Source organism: Anoplopoma fimbria, chromosome 24 (genome assembly GCF_027596085.1).
Source record: "Anoplopoma fimbria isolate UVic2021 breed Golden Eagle Sablefish chromosome 24, Afim_UVic_2022, whole genome shotgun sequence".
NCBI classification, from domain to species: domain Eukaryota; kingdom Metazoa; phylum Chordata; class Actinopteri; order Perciformes; family Anoplopomatidae; genus Anoplopoma; species Anoplopoma fimbria.
Window position 1 is genome coordinate 13890391 of NC_072472.1, and position 19318 is coordinate 13909708.

The 19318-nt window shown below is 40.7% G+C and overlaps 1 protein-coding gene across 3 annotated transcripts in view; it reads right to left on the reverse strand.

The window, feature by feature from the left end:
• Positions 1 to 19318, reverse strand: part of fryb (furry homolog b (Drosophila)) — a 58036-nt gene that overhangs the window by 17824 nt on the left and 20894 nt on the right. For all 3 annotated transcript variants that reach the window (XM_054625185.1, XM_054625184.1, XM_054625183.1), the window contains exons 3-36: positions 18724 to 18777; positions 18388 to 18527; positions 17715 to 17805; positions 16858 to 16937; positions 16544 to 16624; positions 14625 to 14793; positions 13953 to 14045; positions 13515 to 13613; positions 11380 to 11481; positions 10243 to 10346; positions 9751 to 9859; positions 9205 to 9291; positions 7990 to 8161; positions 7771 to 7903; positions 7458 to 7565; positions 7099 to 7225; positions 6720 to 6833; positions 6243 to 6407; positions 5878 to 5964; positions 5502 to 5761; positions 5145 to 5334; positions 4334 to 4458; positions 3591 to 3648; positions 3134 to 3225; positions 2883 to 3055; positions 2558 to 2718; positions 2351 to 2461; positions 1961 to 2115; positions 1733 to 1832; positions 1433 to 1604; positions 969 to 1219; positions 731 to 877; positions 303 to 471; positions 87 to 177 (exon numbers count right to left, since the gene is read on the reverse strand). In XM_054625185.1, coding sequence (XP_054481160.1) covers positions 87 to 177; positions 303 to 471; positions 731 to 877; positions 969 to 1219; positions 1433 to 1604; positions 1733 to 1832; positions 1961 to 2115; positions 2351 to 2461; positions 2558 to 2718; positions 2883 to 3055; positions 3134 to 3225; positions 3591 to 3648; positions 4334 to 4458; positions 5145 to 5334; positions 5502 to 5761; positions 5878 to 5964; positions 6243 to 6407; positions 6720 to 6833; positions 7099 to 7225; positions 7458 to 7565; positions 7771 to 7903; positions 7990 to 8161; positions 9205 to 9291; positions 9751 to 9859; positions 10243 to 10346; positions 11380 to 11481; positions 13515 to 13613; positions 13953 to 14045; positions 14625 to 14793; positions 16544 to 16624; positions 16858 to 16937; positions 17715 to 17805; positions 18388 to 18527; positions 18724 to 18777 — 4370 coding nt within the window. The remainder of the gene's footprint in view (positions 1 to 86; positions 178 to 302; positions 472 to 730; positions 878 to 968; positions 1220 to 1432; positions 1605 to 1732; positions 1833 to 1960; positions 2116 to 2350; positions 2462 to 2557; positions 2719 to 2882; positions 3056 to 3133; positions 3226 to 3590; positions 3649 to 4333; positions 4459 to 5144; positions 5335 to 5501; positions 5762 to 5877; positions 5965 to 6242; positions 6408 to 6719; positions 6834 to 7098; positions 7226 to 7457; positions 7566 to 7770; positions 7904 to 7989; positions 8162 to 9204; positions 9292 to 9750; positions 9860 to 10242; positions 10347 to 11379; positions 11482 to 13514; positions 13614 to 13952; positions 14046 to 14624; positions 14794 to 16543; positions 16625 to 16857; positions 16938 to 17714; positions 17806 to 18387; positions 18528 to 18723; positions 18778 to 19318) is intronic.

The window sequence follows — 19318 nt, forward strand, 5'->3', positions numbered from 1 at the left end:
CCAGTTTTGTGATGCTGCCATGTTTGGCATATTTTATATACTTGCACAAGCCTCTTGAGAAACTATTGCATGTAGTTAATACTTACCGCTCTTCACTCTCTCTGACCAGCTTATTCTCATCTATGTCGGTCAGGTTCTCCTGACCAGCCACCACAGTGTTACTGCTGGACGTGGTGCCTGAACATAACACATTTCAGAGAAAATATTCAGTCAATCATCCATCACATAAAAAGTAGTCAAGTTCAAACTGAAAGCAATGTGGAGATAAATATAGAGAACATGATAGGACCGTCTCCTCTTACCCGTCTGTGAGGTGGAGCCTTTGTTGCTGGCAGCGAAGCGATAGAACGGAGGGTTGTCACAGTGCAAGACCACAGGGTTGACTGGGTCGGTCTGTTGCAGCTCAAACAGGAGCTCCTCCATAGTCTGGATGGTGTTGTTGCGACACAGGTAGATCACCACCTTCTTTATCTAAAACAGATACAGATATACAGTATTAATTGCTTTTTCTCACATTATCTCCCATTTTGTTACAGTATTTGTTATAATCAATCAAATGTAATACACAACCTAGTACCAGTTATTTGTGGCAATAATTTACATTTCCTTATATTTTACATCATTTTTACAAATAAATCACTTTAAAACTGGGAGTTTTAACAGGGGCCACTCCAGTTTTTTATATGGGGCTTTCTTTAGCAGGGTGTCGGTGTTTACAGACTGCACTTACAAAAGGCAACAGCGTGGTATCACTGCTGACTCCACACAGGCTGATGAGGAACTGCAGGGTGATCCGCAGGTTGTTGCTCCACCTCTCGTTGGACACCAGAGCGTTCCAGGCATTCTCGATCTCTGGGCCAGGAACCTCGTCTCCGTACTGATTATGTGTGAAGAGAAAAAAATTCCAGTTGAGAGGCATGAGATTTCACTGGAAAATGCAGAGTTATTTCACAAACATAGCTTCTTACCTTAGCAGTCATGAACATGAGGTTATTGAGCACCAGCGACGTCGCCTGCAAGGAGCCCCAGCCGTTGCCTCGTAGACTGGGGGACATGCCCTGCCCCTGACCGCGTGGTTCTTCCTCCGGTGTGCAGGGGCTTGAAGCCGGGGGGAGGAGCCCCGTGTCCACTAGCTCAATGTTACTGAGCCAGGGTAGCAGGTAGGATAACATTATCTGTCTGCCGTTGGGGTGGGTGGTTGAGAAACGCTGGCTCACCTCTGGACGGGCAAAAACACGTCAGATGAATAAATGTTAGACGTGCCTAAGGGAAGCTGAGCATTCTTTAAATGTGTTCAATAACAGCAGAGGGACACTCTCCGGTTCAAAGGTATTGTGCTGTTTTGGAGGTATTCCTACCTGCTTCTGGATTTAATGGTTACACTACATGCAAACATTCAGCATATCCCACTGTAATGTACACATTCACATACCTGAGAAAAGAGGCAGCGTGAGCTCTGGGTACATGCTGGCTAGCTGGATGGAGAGTTGCGACAGGTTGACGCTGTACAGCGGAGGCAGAGGACCGTGTGTTCCATACAAAATATTCCCAGGCTTCTGCTCCACCATTCGCTTGGAGTACGCACACAGCTTAGACTCCAGCACCTGCAGACATATTATTTATCTTTTACATTCATAATGAATTGCAGGTTATGGCTTTATGCTTGATGCTGGAATTGAAAAATAAACACGAGAGCTGTGTTTATGTACCCTTTATGTATGTGTGTATGTACCTGCATCAGCTGCATTGAGATCTCGTAGATTTCCCTGCTGGTGTCTGAGGCCTTGAACAACACCAGATTGAGCAAGGTCACAAGATCACATGGGTAATTCCTGGCAAAGTAAGGAGGAAGAGTCATTAGTTGCTGGTTACTTACTTAATGGATATAGACTACCTACCCTCCTACATGGGGGCGTAACAGGCAGATTCTAACGATTGTAACAAATGCATAATTTCCCACCTGTTGCCACAGACAGTGGCGATGGCCTTGAAGCAACCAGATGCTAGCTGGTAAGACCCAGTGAAGCAGCGGTCCACGGCCCAGTTGAACAGATTGATCTGGTCTGGGTTTAGTTCTAAGAGCAGGATGACCACCTCACACCCCAGACGGTGCACCTAGGAATCACAGATGTTATTATGGAGAGGTACTAAACCACAGGTATAGGAAATGACACTATAAGGAACAGACTTGAGGAAAACTTTGACTTGAATAATAACAAGTTTGGTTAAGCGATAATAGCTTCAACTTTTGTATGATCATGATAATCATACTCTTTAAGGTGTAATGAAAATAATTCAACAACACATAGAAAACTCCTGTGCAAACAGTTCAAGGCAACAGTTGACCTACCCGTAGGTCATGGCAGGCCAAGATGTTGTCAAGCCATTTGTAGAGATAGCCGTCAGTAGAGAGACCCACATTGTCAAACACTGGACCGCAACACAGAACTGCTGACATGGCCTAAGAGACAAAAGTTAAATTGAGTGAACACTGAAGTTTCTGTAAGAAAATGACGGAATAACTCCTGCTGGGTTTGGGATGTTGGGGAATCCTTACCTTGAGAGCACAGTACTGGTAGCGAGTGATCTGGTGGTTGCGGTCACTGTAACGATCGAGGGGAGTGAACATGACACTGAAGGGTCCAGCCCATTGGCTGAAGAGAATGAAGAGATGGTGTCTCAGAGACTGTTGAGGGAAAAGAAAGCGCCTGTGGTGGACTGCACAGATGTGAGGGTGAGAGAAAGAGAGGGACAAGGAGGGTCAATAAAGAAGACGGATGAAAATGCTGATAGATAAAAACACTGCAAGAGCCAAGGCTACAACATCTACTACTACTGAAAGATCAATGTATGGTGACATAAAAAGTAATGCAGTGATTTACCAGGAACACACTGGATGAGATTAGCCACCATCCCGCTGAAATGAGCTCTGATATCTTTAAGCACGTCCAGCTCCTTCTCATTCTCAGCCTCCAGAAGCATCCGGGTTAGATCCACATACTCAAGGAACAAGGCACCCAGAGCCAGGGAATCACGCTCCAGTGCTCCATTAGTGCTGAAGGGGAGGAGAATCTAATTTTACTTGTGCAACAGCAGGCAAGAAATCACACTCTAGATTAAATGTGTGTGCTACCTGTCACTGATAACTCCTGCGTTAGCCAGCAGTTCAAAGATCCTCAGCAACTGCAGCCTGAGAAGATCCCTCCTCTCTCTGCGCCTCTTGTTCTGAAAGCACAGACAGGTTCTCCAATTACTGCTAAATGTATGTTTATATACGTATGTTGTTTTGTGTATACCGGATTCTTGAAAGTAAAAAAACCCCACTGAATTTTACATTAGCGTCCATTTTCATAAATAATACATTAGTGACCTATGGAGAACATCTCTAACAGATATGAGCGTTCACTCTGTGAACAACGTAGAAGATAACTTGGACACTCTTGTTAACTGTGGTCTATAAAAAAAAGTATAACCCTGGTTTAACATTACATTTCATGAAGAGTAGGATTTCACAATTTTCTGTCTGGAATCAATAAAGTTAATCTGATCCTCTCTCAGCGTGTTTCTCTCTCACTGTGTTTGTGTGTTACCTCAGGCCTACGTTCCAGTGCTTCCTTCATCAGTGGATGGAGTTCTTCGACTAGCTCCCTATAAACAGGATCAGAGAGGGCAAAAATCAATTGATTGCCTCATTGCTAAATGCGAGTGATCAAATCTCCCTTCCTTGGAGATGGAGGACGGCCTGATTTGAGGAAACAGACTGGTTTGTAACAGATATCTATCTTGTGCAACCCAAATGTTGCATGCCCTAAAAACCACTAATCCCCAGCAGTCATGTTAGACAAATTTGTCTCGGGAGACATTAATCCCTAGACAACAATGAACGCCCTTTTGGCAAATATTTTAGATTAAAAATAGATCTCTTTAAAACTGAAATACCTCCCTTTCACAGTGGAACCTTTGTCCTTTGAAAAAATTTAATAAATCTTTGTCCCTCTAAAGATTCTCTTCTACATCAGTGACACTTTAGTTTTTTTCTTCTGAATGTCAGAGAGGCATGCAGATCAGTTATGAAGAGAATGTAAGGGCAGATGGCATTCAGTTACAGAAGAAGGCAGTGTGCAAAGATTTATGTAATAGAAAAGGGTTAAATCTGGCACGTCATCCATTTTAAACAGTTTATCATTGTTGAACATTTGAGCATTAAATCAGAAATGTGTTTTACAAATTATTTGACATCTTAGAAGGTAAAACACTATCTAGCACTGATCAGAATGATGCAAGCTTTGTGTGTATTGTCGGTGCACATTTTTCAATAATCCTGTTCCAGTACCTGAAGACCAGAGCGTTTGTGCATCCGAACCCCAGCACCAGAGACTCTGTGATCTCCAAACTCTCTGCTCTCATCAGCGGAACAAGCTGTTTCAAAAGCCAGGCTACTGAGGGAGTGCCTATCACCTGAGCAATAAAAAGAAATACACAAACATTGATCAGGCAACATTGACAACCTAAAACGCATCAAAATGTATAAAAAATAAACCTCGTCAAATACAGACGCTTGGTCAGAGGCTCAAAGCTTCAAACTATGACGCTTTAGGTTCCCCTAGAGTCATTTTTCTATGTGTCAGGGACACTGTGTGAGTTTCTACTCATTACATGTATCGTGTCTTCGCAAAAATGAACCTTTCCCACTAAAACAAAACCTTACTTTACAAAACCTTACTAAAAGAGCATATTTGACGTTAACTTTTCTGTCACGTGACTAACAAGTGACTTGAGTCACGTGACCAACAATGCTAACTACTGACATGAAGAACGACTTCTTGTAGTTTTGTTTGGGACACGAACAGCAGTCTCCTGAACCAAATTCCTATGTTTGTTGTTGCTTTTCTTTGGTATATATCATTATAATTTAATGTATTTGGATTTTGGTCTGCAAAACAAGACATCTGTGTTCCGGGAAACTGTGATGGACATATTTTCAGTGTTTTTGGACATTTTAGAATAATAACTGGCAGAATGATTTATAACAATAATAAAAGTTAATTGCAGGCCTCTTTTCCCTGACTATGAGAGAAATTCCAAAGCTTTTCACGACATGGAAATAAACAAATAATCCGTACATTTCCAGCACAAACACCCACCTTGTTGTCGTAAGTGACACTGCCGTCTGGCGTGGTGGCCGTGATCTCTGGTGTGGAGGCTCTGAGGTGACCCGGGGACATGATGCTGGGCTTAGCCACACCGAGACACAGGATCAGGTAGTTACGCCACAGAGAGATGTAGCTGTCACTGGAGCCTGCCGTGCTGGTCTTCTTGGCATTCACTGGACTGCTGCAGAAAGACAGAAGGAGAACAGGCAGGTGGTCATGTATTTTAATCTCCCATACATATGGATCATTCGTCGAATGAGATGTGTGATCATTCTATGGTCACAGACTGTTGTTAAAGTAACAGTTAAATGTCTAAAAAGTATAATATAATAATGTGTGTTCTCGTACTTGGGGTCAACCAGTGGCAGTAGCAGCTGTAGCCGTGTGAAAGCGTAGGGCCAGGCGTATCCCAGGGCGATGGGGCAGTGTTTGGGCAGGTGCTCCTGCCTCAAGAAGATGTGCAGACAGAGCACCCATGGGTCCTTCACACACTGGGCAAAGATCCAGACGTGGCTGGGGCTCTTCACGTCGTAGGAACTGCTCACCAGTCGAGCCGTCCACTCCACCAGCCACTGGAGGTCCACATGGTGGTTGAGAGGCAAGGTAGACTGAGGGAGGGGAGGGGAGGCATTTTAAAGAATGATACATAGTGATATGAATAACTTATTTGATGTACTAATGTCTACTAATGTCACTGATACATGCTTGACATAAACATACTTACAGAGTCAGAGACAGCCACATGAACAAAGCTGTCCATTACAGCGGGGCTCAGCTGGTCCATGACCTCTATCATGGGTTTGTCGTCGTCCTGCAGGGAGAGACATTTATAGAATCAGCTATTTTTAAAACAGTGTCACACAATGTGTAAGAATACATGTGACGCGTACGCTGCATATCTAATTACAGCTACGGCTCTCCTTCCATCATTTTCTCCCTCTTTGGTAGAAACTTGCCACCATCTGCGTGATACATGTTGGTAATATCTGTCTTTGTAATGTATATTTCTCATTTTAAATCTATAGAGACGTTTCAAATGTCCGAGAAGCTTCTGAATTGTTCTCCACTATGTGAGCTTCCTGTACTCACATCAGCATGTCCCAGAGCTGTGAAGAGGCAGCGTATTTCTCTTAACACACCGACAGCCAGCTTCCTCGTGCTGATCTGACACGAGCAGAGGAGCAGCAGGGCCAGGCCCTCCACTGCATGGAGCACCGAGCAGTGAGGGCTCCGCTCCGGCAGTCTGGGGCTGGACTGATGGAGAAAGAAGACAAAGAGGGAGAGTAAGTAAACAGTACAAATATTACTGTAAATCACCTTTTTGGACCAGTTATTAAACCCATAGTTAAGGCAGTTGACACTTTACATGGGTCAAATTGACATACTTAAGAACTGCAACCTGCTTTCAGCTCATCAATGTCATTTAGTCAAGAGCTACATCATTGGACCAATATATTTCAAAACAAGGAAAATACAAACAACCAGTAATCTCTGAGATTTTGATGACGTGATGGATGAACAAATATCCCAAATATCTCTGTAAAGTAGTTGTTTTAAACTACAAACCTCAACTCCACCTCGAGTCTTCCCCTGGAGCTGCAGCGCTAACCTCCACTGAGTGAGCAGCTGGAGAAGGAGCTTCACTGAGGCATCCTGCAGACCCTGGTGGGTGTCTTGAACCTGGAATCGTTTGGAGAGAGACAGTTACAGAAGGGCCGCCAATGTCATGTTAGCATATGTTGTTAATCAGGAAAATGCCTTTTGAATCACTCTTGTTGTGTTTTTCCTGTTACTCCTGAAGGGCCTCCGTTGGCACAGAAGATCATTTTACGAGTCTCAGCCAAGTATAAACTTAAACTATGGAGACAGATTTTCTGTATTTTCTGTAAACGGCTGTTTATCAATCAACGTAAAGGAAGTATAACAATTGCAAGTTCAGTTATACCTCGCGCAAAAGGAAATGTGTGTAACCAAACAGGACATCCTCCCTCCAGTCTGAGAAATCGAGTAACAGGCTCTGCAGGGAATTCTGGGAAATAAGACGAAGCTCATCGTCCATGTGCACAGTAAGTCTGAGGGATGGATGACAAGACATAAACAGAATTGAACGAACAAGATCTTGGTGTACGACCTCATTGACAGAAAGAGAAACCATAAGGGTTCCAACAAAAATTAATTTAAAAAAAAACTGATCACCGATAACTCAACAATGAAGACCTGAAATAAACATATGTGTTTTGTATATAATTAGCATGTAATGACATGTTAACCGGCCAAACATTATATCTCCTGTCTCTAACTCACCGTGAGAGCAGGTCAATGAGCTCAGGTTTGGACATGGCATCAGGAAGGATACGAGGAATGGCAGCCACACATGTCCTGAACAGGTCGATTTTAGGCTTCCTCTCTCCACTGTCAAAAATAGGCAAGCAGGTAGGTCATGTTTGAAAATATTTAACTATGTATAAGATATTTGCATTGTGCCAAAAGCTCAGTCTTAAATAGCGTAATTTCAAATGCTATACATTTATTATCTGTGCATCATTTAACTACATTATGAGAATAACCCTCAACACTAAAAGGCTGAAATAAAACACTGCCCTTTGCAGTTACGTACGTGATCATGTCCTCTGGTTCTTTGTTGAGCATCTGGACGCTGGTGAGCATCATACAGCGACCCACCTCCTTGTCCAAGTGTCTCAGGATGTTATCCAGAGCCTTCCGCACCTGGGAGTAGTACAAGGACATGCCTGTGTAGGACAGGAAGAGACAGTGCCTGGAGTTAGAGGCTACACTCATATCACACTGTCTTGAATGCCTACAGGCACACACAGACCTATAAGTTTGGCTTCCTCTTCAGTAAGTGTCTTGCTGAGATAAGTTTTCTTCTTCTTCAGAGAGTTTCCAGAGGGCAGAGTGGCTCCCGTGTTGGGCATAGGAGGCTCTCCGTCCTTCTGTTGCAGAGCATCTGCTATCACCAGGAACGCCCGGAGACCGATGTTCATACGCTGGAACACAGATAAAGCACAGCATCCTCACTACGGGCCAGAGAGGCTGTTTATCAAGAGCAATGGCTACATTTGTGAGCAGGGACTGAGTCAACGCACATCACCAGGCAGCTCTTACACTTTGACATGAAAAACTGATGCTGGAAGACACCAACAGAATTTTTACTACTGTGTATGAATAAAATTATAGACTTGTAAAGCCCTCTGAGGCAAATTTGTAATTTGTGATTCTGGGCTATACAAAATAAACTTAATTGAATTGAAATTATTTGGGGCGATACCTTTTTTTCAAACATTCAATAATTCAGTTCCTCTCAAAGGATTGTTGTTTTACTTATAGGTGATCTAACAGTGTCTGTCATTTACAACTGCAACATGTACTATATTTAACAATTGTTTATTACTTGTAATCTAAAAATCCTGATGTCTTACTGAAATTGTAAATATTTGGCAATTATCCAAAACATACTCACTGCATTGGTGAGTGTTAATAATGTATTTTATGTGGTTAAAAGAGTACTCAGAGGAAGACTGATGCATCAGAACCAGAGATATCATCATTTTTACTTCCTTGTCAAACCCTGGCCCCTTCATCTAAAACAACGGTTGGCTGCCAATAGTTTGGTTGGAGATTCTGTAGCGGTATGCTAGTTGAGGCTAATGTAGCCTCGAGCCGCTAGCCCCAAACTGAGATGAGGAGATGATTACAGAGGTCTGGTTAGCTCACTTCTTTCCAACTCTTCCAGATTTATTTAATTTGGGTTAATATTCATCTCCAAGTAAAATCAGTTCCCCTTTAAACTGCATTGATTCTTATGATTTATTTCAACTCATATGACCAGAATCCTCTAAAACATTACATATGATCAACCCCAAGTGCATCTCTTTACTTCAGAGAGCATACCGTTCTTTACCTTCCCAGCTGACTGAGGAATACAAATAAAACTGGAATGCTCATCCTTGTAACATGGCCCACTGGAAACAATGCTGATCAGTGTGCGATTGTGTGCACATGATTGAATGTCTGTGTGGGCTCTCTTTACCTCTGGGTTGAGACTGAAGGCTTTGGCAGGTTTCCCAACACTCAGCAGATCAAATATGATCTCCTTCATGGCGAAGTCTAGTCTCTCCTGAACAGAGGACAAAGAAACTGGTGTTACAAGATTTCAGAGTTAATGTGGTGTGAGGCAGCAAGAGCCCATCTACTGTGTGTCACGAACAGGACATTTGTATTACACAACTGTTTATAAAAAAAGGACTAGGCAATGTATGGATATAATAAATCTTATTTATTCATATGTAGTATTTACAATAAATGTCATATATGCAGTTTGGTAATCGTGTATTACCAGAGCAACCAAATAAGTTTTATTTTCTAAAGTTTCTGCAACTGTCAGCTAAGAATTTATGATTAACCAGGGTTTCTGTTTCTTCGTGATAGCAGAAAGAAGCACAGAACAGAATAACTCATGGAAGTTGGCAGATTGTTGGCTCCACACTTAACCAAACAAACACCACTTCATTTCTCATGGCCTAAAGCAGAGCGTACCAACTTTGTGTGTGAGAGTATGCGCAAGAGTGATACACACCTGTGCAATAAACTGGATAATCTTGACAAAAATATTCAGAGGCATGTCTCTGGGCACAACGCTCCGACTCCCTTTGGGGAACAGAGTGGAGGTGATGGACGTCAGACGACTGGGGGGAAGAAGGAGAGACAAGTAATGTTAGAGACAGACAGAGAGGGAGGGGAAGTGTTGAGGCATAAGTCACATACCTCAGCAAAATCATTACATATTTCTCTTTTTAACGATAACAAATCATTTCAACATCACTTTAAAGAAACAGGCATCCTTTCCAAACTAAACAAACAACACCACAAAAATGCCGTGCATTTGCTAAACATCACAAAAGAAAAAGCATAAACAGAGCTGGCGTTTTCTTTCTACGCCCATTTGTTCATGATAACTATAAGTAGGTATGACAACATAGTTACCAATTACTTTTTAAAGCTAAACAGAAGTTATATTTTAAATCTTGTTTATTATTATTATCATTAGGACCTGACATGTTGATGTTACCTCTGTGTTCCAGTGTTGCTCTCGCACTTTATCCGGATCATGTAGACCCACAGCAGTCGGTAGAGCGATTCTAGAGCCACACGTGCCATCTTGGGATCTCTATTCTGCATTCAGACAAAGATTTATCGTGTTTCACCAGGTGCAGTATTTCACAAAACTTGCATCTTACAAAAATGTTTCACAGGGATTACTCTCAGCCAAAAAGACTAGCATACCTCACATATTGTACCTCACTAGAGCTCGGTATCACAAACTGATTGCCCAATCTATTCTATACCGATTCACAAGGTCCCCATTTGATTCAAGAGATTCTCAGTGAACTAATGCTATAATTGTGCAAGAAACCCTTTAACCCAGTGCTTTATCAAAAAAACAACAACAACGAGAGCAGATGGAACAACTTGTAAAACGCCACGTGCAAGCTTTGCTGCTGGCAGTTCTACTGTGCAATCCACATGTTTACAAAAATATGTCAAACTGATTGATATAAGAGCAGCCCAATGTGTTGCAGCAGCGAGTGAGTGTTTGAGCCACAGAGAGAGATGTTGAGGTGCCCAGAGCAGATCAGCTGTTGTTTGCGATCAAAGCAGAGAAGAAAGTGTCACACCGCCTTTAGTGGAGCAGCTCTCTGGATTTTTTGATTCCACAGAGGTTCGCTTGTTTTCACTTATCCACTTGAAAAGGCCTAGATTAAAAGACCGATCTTGGGATTTTAAGACTCAATATCAGATCAATTTTAATATATATATTCTTTTAAACCAGCCCTATACCTTACCTACACGTGATTTACGATCATATATAGTGATGTAACAGTGTGATCCAGTGTGGTCATTAATCAAACATCAAGTGTTAATAAGCCCCCATCAATCACTATGTTCTTAACCTGTAGTGTTTCCCTTAAGGCAATACATACTGATGCTTGATTTTATAGTTGAAGCGGTATTATGTCGTGCTGGTGCAGCAGTGTGAAGTTCAATGTCGTGTGCATGTATTCCTTGTCAAACCTTCTCCATTGGCAGAAAGGTATTGCACTGGCTGCATCGGTTTGGTGTGTGAACACTAAACACACGGCTTGCAATCTCTATAAACCTCCTACGGTAATTCCTGCATTTGCATGGTACAGAGAGAAAGGCTGACCTTGAGGTTTGAGAGGCAGTTGTTGAGGAAAATGTGCCAGCGGCTGAGGAAGAACTGCTTCTGACTGACACACAGCAGGCAGGTCACCAGAGGATACAGAGCCTGGGGTGGAGAGAGAAGACAGATGGGAGACATTTGCATCAGGCACTTCACAATCAAAGTTCATTCATTGAATGTAAATATAAAATAAAGGATTCAGGCTGTGTTCCTCACCAGTTTCCTACATGCATGCAAATTGCAGTATATTACTTTAAAACTGCTTTAGGATGTTGAAGCTTTTAACGAAATCATTCATTAAAAACGACTGGGAATCATTTATTGTAAACTGAAATCTAATTTCGGAGCTCTTCCTTTATCATCTAAAAACAATGGGCAATTACATTATTTCAGATTACGCTTTTCACAATCATATTGCCTCATTAAACAGTTGTTTTCCTCATCAATCATCTATGTCTTCCTCTCTGGAATAAAACATTTATTTATCTATGCTTTATATTGCCACTATGTTTCCGTCATTTATTTATCTATGCTTTATATTGCCACTATGTTTCTGTCCGTCCGTCCGTTTAATTTATTTACGGACTTGGAATTATGAACACATTTGTTTTTTTCTCCATTTCATTAAAAATGTAAATCAACAACAGTTTGAACAATACCATTACAGGTTTATAGAAATCTCAACACAAGGTTGACATATAAGAATGTGAACATGGTGTCGAGTCTGTTCAATCATCTGGAAAGGGCATGTAGACAGATCATTGTTAAACATGACAAGCCTTCAATGACCTGTGTGAGTCCAGGTACACCCTTGTCATGAATGGTTATGGAAATGCTAAGTTCAAGGAGTGCATCATTTACCTGTCGCTCCTTATCTAAGTTGGTATTTGTTATCTGTCTCCCTCCCATTTCAGTGTCCCCTCCCTCTCTCTCTCTCTCTCAGGTTCTAAGAATGCACCACATTACTGTAATTCCTATCATATTTGTCCGTTCTGCTCTGACATGGCAAGTTATTGTTTGTTTGTGTGCATGGATGCTTGTGCTCTGTTCGTTTAGAAAACGTTTGTGTGCAGAAAGGTGTGTCGAGCCTTGAATGCACAGTTTGCTCTGAGTATTTAGAGAATCTAAAGAAGAAAACATGCATAACGGCAGAGGAACCTGTCACAGCAGGAGGTAACCGAGTACATATTACAAATAACACATTAACAGCAACCACTTATAATTCAACACATTTTATCTGTCTCTCAAATGGCTGTGGAATACAACCCCAACGTGGGGCAACATTTAGGAGAAAGCATTGCTCAGCCGCACAAAAGAAAAAAAAATACCACCGTATAAAAACATTTAAAATGAACTACTTTCAAGTATCTTCCACAAATGTGTGTTTGTATCTTGAAACAAGAAAGATTAAAGCAAGTTACTGCACTAAAATAATTACTGCATAACCATCGTATGCTTCCACCAACTGGTCAAGTTGCAGTTTACGTCCATATGTGTCCAAATATCATTATTTTATCCGATTAGGTTACTATGTAAAAGTGTCATTGTTCTCATATATGAACTCTTGAGTCACGTCCAAATTCGAACCAGTTCCTCCTTGGATCCAGGAAGATTGTTTTGAAAAATTTGAACAAAAATTCCCACCAGGCGTTCCTTAGATATCGTGTTCTCGAGAAAGGGACAGACGGACGGACAACCGTAAAACATAATGCCTCTGTCCATGGCTGTCGCCTATGTGAAGGCTCTTTTGTAGAAAAAAAGACTTTGAGAAATAAACTAAAGACAAAAAAGAAATGTATAGGAAAGATTTGTGTTACGCAGGAATAATGTAGTTATAATTTGTTGATCCTGCATCTGAGATTATTCCTGTTCTATCATTTCCTTGGCATTCATGGTTATGGTTAATGCAACGGTTGTTTTGAAGCATGTTTGTTCGTGAGAGACCATTATCTTAATTAAAGAGGTGTACTGCTTCGGGAAGAAATGCATCTGCACACTGCACTTCTGTCTCCTTTCCATGGAAAGATAAAAGCCCACATGTAGAAGAGTTACAGTAAGTGCTTTCACCAATTGCCGTTAATGGAGAGGAAATGAGGAGAGACGAGCAGTGATGAAACAGAATAAAAGGAGAAACTTACCAGAGAGTGTTTCTTCCTTGAGGACAGGTCCAGTGTGGTGTCGTGCAAACTTTCGACAAAGTTTCGTAGACACGGCACGTTCACCTCGTTCTTCACAGTCTGGGAGGAGGATGAATAACGGAAAAGTTAGTCTGGAGAAATGTTTTTGCCAGACCCTAACACTACTTGATGCATACAGACAGATAAGACACATTACATATTCAAACTTAAAACTTGTCTTATTATTCTCATTACTCTCTTAGGATTATTCACTATTCAATCTATTTTGACATAAACACTATATATAAAGACCAGTTGATATACTGTACAGTATAAAGATAGACATACTTTTTATTTTAAAAGACAAACAATATCTTCAGTGTGACTCTGGCTTTAAATGAATCCAAAAAAGCAAAAGTGCACTGAGGAGCTCTCAGCAGTAAGATGAAATGCACTTACAGCGGCTACAGGTACAAGTATCTCCACAAAGAGTCCGGCTAATGAGTGTTTAATGTCTTTATCCTTCACTTCCAAGAAATACTGCGCACACTCCTAAGGAAAGAAAGACAGTAAGAGACAGTTATAGAAACAATGTATGTACTTGATAGATAATGCCGTGAATGCAAGGTCAGCGGTTCTAACCACTGTATCGCTACGGGTGAAGAAAATGAGAAACATTCTCACCACTGCAATTACAAAGGGACAATAAAAAAGGCACATAAGATAAGATAAGATAAGATAAGATAAGATAAGATAAGATAAGATAAGATAATCCTTTATTAGTCCCGCAGCGGGGGAAATTTGCAGGCTTACAGCAGCATAGAGTATTATAAATAAGCAATAAAAAACAGTAGAAAATCAACAATAACTGAAATATTATATTTACAGACAGAAAAAACTATTTTAACTATTATTGCACAGTGACACATAACCCATAATTACTTTAGAGGAACCTCTTGATAGTCAGGATAGGATAGCTCCTTGATAGCACTTAACTGCTTCCGGAGATGATTGTGTGCAGAGAAAGAGCATGTCTGTCTGGTAAAACACTCTCCGAGATTCTTAAACCAGAGCCTTTTTTTAATTTGTTGGCATGTAAAAATCAGGTATGGGATGAAATGATTTCTCTACCTGCATGAACTGGAAGGAGGCTTCGAAGTCTTCCACAGGGTACATTTTGATGCGGAAGAACTTGAGTCCCATGATGAGGCTGATGGTGGACTGGATGACGTAGGGGCTCTGCTCCTTCTGTCTCAGCTCCTTCAGCTCGGAGATGAACTTCTTCCTCACTGCTGGGAACCTGTCGACGAAATGGCAACCAGATGTGAACATGTGTTGCTTTCTTTGGAGTGTTGGTAAATGTTTTCATACCCAGGTCTCAGGTAAGTGGTGTTATGGTTAGTTGAATAACCATACAACAAAGAAACAGCTTTTTTTCATGTGTGTTTATTTGCTAATATTAAACTAAACTGTGATTCTTGTATTTTTTTTGCATGTGCAGAAAGCTGTGTGAGCTTGTGTGTGTGTGTAAGTATCCAACATCCAAATAGATTTTACCAACAGTGCTCAGCAGGCCTATATTTAGAATGGCATCTGGACGGGTGATGTGGAGGGAATGTGTATGTGTGTGCGTGCACTAATTCTTTGGGCGTCTGCATTTTTTTTCTGCGCGTGCTTTTGCATGCTTCACAGGGGTAGCCACAGCAGTTAAGTAAGTGGAACAGTCATCGGCCTTCTGTTTATTGCTGACTGTTTAAATAAGATACGCATAAACACTGTGATCCTTAAACCAAGCTGGAAAAACACACACATAATGCCAAGTGTAAAGTATGAGCCCGGATTGTTTATTGTCAGAGTCAGTGTGTGCTCAACCTTATAATAATAACACTGAACTGGGTGTTAGAAATCATGTAGGAAGCTTAATAAAGTGGAAAACCCACCATCCACACAGTTGACAATCTGTATTTGCTGAACCAGATTACAGTATTGACTTTGATTCACCAATAGGTCGATGACTCTGTGTGTCTGTATGTGTGTGTTAGTGTGTGTACTTGTTCATCTCTCTTTTTCGAGGACCGATTTGAGTTTTAGAGCTCCAAAGTAGGGGCCATTTTTGGAAAGTGACGATATTTTGGCTTGTCCTCCCTCCTACAAAGGGCTGTTTGACTTGTTTTTTATGGTACACTTACTCAGACTGGTTAGACTTGGGTTAAGTACAGGGTAAGGGTTGGGGGTTAGGCATTTAGTCGTGACGGTTAAGGTTAGGGGCTAGGGGCTAGGGAGCGAATCATGTCAATGAGATAGAAAGTACATGTATATTTGTGTGTGTGTGCGTGTGTGTGCGTGTGACAGCAGTGACTGAGCCGCCCGGTGAACCTCCTCCATCACAGTAATAACCTCCTGGAAAATTGGAACAGTGCTCATCTCTCATCACAACATTACACAGCCGGAGGACAATCATCTGGAGTGTCATTATCCTCAGTTGCCATCAGACATCCCCACACACACACACACACACACACACACACACACACACACAATTTAACAACACACACAAACAGACTACTAGCACAAGATCGGGCACAAGATTTGTTTCTTTCCCTCACTTGTACTCAAGACAGACAGAAAGCATTTGTTATTTCTGTTTCCACTGAAAAGGGGGTCAAGAGGAGGACAGGTAGCTACTGTAACTACATTATCACCTGGATCACAGATCTGCCTTCACTGTGAGACAAATGTCCTTCTAATAAATAAAGCCACATATAAAACTGAATTGTAGATACTTAAGTGATAGCCACACATCTCTTTAACATTTGAGGCCAATTGTAGCATCTTAAATAACTGTAAATTCATTTACTGTAACACTCTACATCCTCATTAGCTTTAGGATATTAAATTAAATTCAGATATTACTGATTTTATTAAATTACCTCAACAAATTAACAACAAACAATCGGAAAAACTTAATGTTGATGCTCTGGATAAACCAACATTGACCTTGCTAGCACTCATTAACACACAAGCAGTATAAAGAGTCATTTGCACAGTACCTGGACTGAGCTACAACTCCCACTACTTCAGCGTAGAGGTCAGCCACTATGTGCATGTTGCCTGTGTTGGGTCCCAGATACCTAAGAAGTGAACAAAAAACACATTTATATTATGGTATGTAGTGCTGTGCAGACTGTGATAACAATACACACATTAGCTTTATTTGTAAGATCTGTGCATATAGTTAATGCAGGTTGATGTCAGCAGCGCATGTAAAAATGTTGCACTTGGTCAGAGAGTGAAGATAGTATTACACTGAAATTCAATGCATTCTAGAAAAACAATGTGTGTTTCTATACGTGGTCATTCTTACCCTTCTTTGTATTTGAAGTGCTTGAACGTCAGGTTAATGACTTCTTGGATGAGTCCATCCAAAAGAGGATGGAGGGGGATCTGGATTGAGAGAAAAAGTTTATTATTATTTTATTCTGAATTCGGTCTTTAAACTTGATGTATCTGAACATTTAATTGAATTGGTGTGCAATATATATATATATATATATATATATATATAATATATATTCTTGACTTGATCAAGAATATGCAAACAACTTTTTATATTTAGGTTAATTTAGATACAGTTTAACATGAATTGGGTGAGAAATACTGACAGCAATATCAAGTAAGTTGTTAAAGGGAAAATTTGCCACGTCTTATTTGGATATCCAATTTCTTCGGTCGTATATTCGAATTAAATATGTCTGAATATCCGAGGCGGTCAAAATGTATCGTCGTCCATAACATCCACTGCACTCGTTTTTTGTGACGGCTCTTTTGCAATGGAACTTACAACAGGTTTAGGAAGTTCTGTTTTTGAGTGTCCCTCAGGCTACCCAGAGGTGGAGACTAGAAATCCAAGTTGAAATACAACTTGCAATGTGTACTCAGCTTTCTCGGTCAATACAGCAGGTACTGAGGAATTTAATTCTTCAACTGACTACATGTTCCATCAACCGTGATTGGCCGTCCACATACATTTTCCCTTTTAATCAAAGACGAATGCGTTGAATATCCAAAATCGTTTCCTGATATATAGAACTTAACCAGTGCAGCTTAGTTTCCAGTGATTGAAATACTGTTTGACATCAGACTTTGCTATTTTACAAGTAAACCCATTTATGGTAATAAGTATGACGAGACATGTTGTTTACGCTGTTAGTTGAGACTCACCTGCTTCAAAACTTCTATAAGCACTAGAGAAAAGATGAAGTCTATTGCCAGATCTCTCCGCTCCAATAAGTAGTCTTTCTGTTGCTCATCACTGAAACGGACAAACGGAAACAAAGAAACAGTTTGTTTTTACACTCAGTGTAACAGTGTTGATCCTTTACTGGGTGCACTCCTGTTCTTGCCTTTGTATTCAACACACATGAGAATCTGCTTTTATTAATTTTCCGATAATAAATTAATTGAAGGCACCATCTTGTTGACTATGTTGCTGTGTGTTTAATTAGTTACTCAGTGTGCTTGATATTTTTAAATAAGCTTCTGCTGTTTACTTATATATTTAGTTCAATGGCAGTATTGTTTTAATTTAGACGTTTTTCTGCCGTTTGTGTGGGAGGGCTATATTCAGTAAGTATAGTGTTGCTTGTTTTTTCTAAAAGTAAAGTAAGTTAAAAAAATATATATATATGAGCCAGGTTGGATACATTTTATATATCATAAGAATATATTGAAATAGTCCTGTCCATCTGACATGGTGGTTTGTTGTGTTTTTTTTGTTTGTTGACCATGCATCTTTTGTTTGTGTAATGTAGGCATCCAAATCTACTCCAACCTCTCAGGTAGGTGCAGAGAAGAGTGTTACAATCAAGTGTATTTGCGGTTTGTGTCGTCTCACTTTTTTGACTTGGTGTTGGCCCTGGGTCGATATTCATGGGACTCGTCTTCCAGGCCGTTCTGCCTCTTGTACCAGTCGAACAGAGTTCTCAGGATAGACGGCAAGCAGTACTCTGCTAGAGAACTCATACTGCTGATCAACTGCATGGAAAGAAGGAGCAGGGGCAGGTGAAGGTGAGTGAGAGAGAGAGAGAGAGAGAGAGAGAGGAGAGGGTGAGAGGAGAGAGTGAGAGGTTAATCCCACTCTCAAAATAAAACAGTGCTGCGGCTAAATGTGGATGACAGAGGGAAAAAAGGGTGAGGACAGGTAGAATGTGTCCATGTCATCTAAACACACCTGGTCAAACTGTGGGTCCTCTCCTCTCTGCAGAGATTTGTTAAGTGGCTTCTCCTGTGAGATAAGAACAGACCGAAGGACAAACATCAATGTGGGAGAAGACGAGAACAGGTAGACATTTTATCATGAAACTTTGTAATCAGAACTAGGGCTGAAGCTATCGCTGATTTAAGTAATTGAGTATTGTACATAGCACATTTAGTGCCATATCATATTCTGGGTTTTAAAGAAAACATTTTATGAAATGCAAAAACTAATATTTAAAAAAAAAAAAAAAAGATAAATTATGAATAATTTCAAATTAGTTTAAAAACGTCGTTTCAGCTAAATGTAAACGTGAATGTGATTATCGGCTAAGTGACTAAAACAAGCCCAGGCCATATTTCACTACTTAGTATCAAACTAGAAGCTGAGGCACTAACCTTGTTATGTTCCCTATATGAAACATATCAGGTGTTCAGCATTAAGTGCCATAAACATAAACAAACCCTGAGATAGAGGGACAAACCTCTTCACACCACTATACGAGATTGTGCTCAGACATTTTTATTTGATTTTCAAACTATAATAATACAAAATAAACCCTAATTGAACC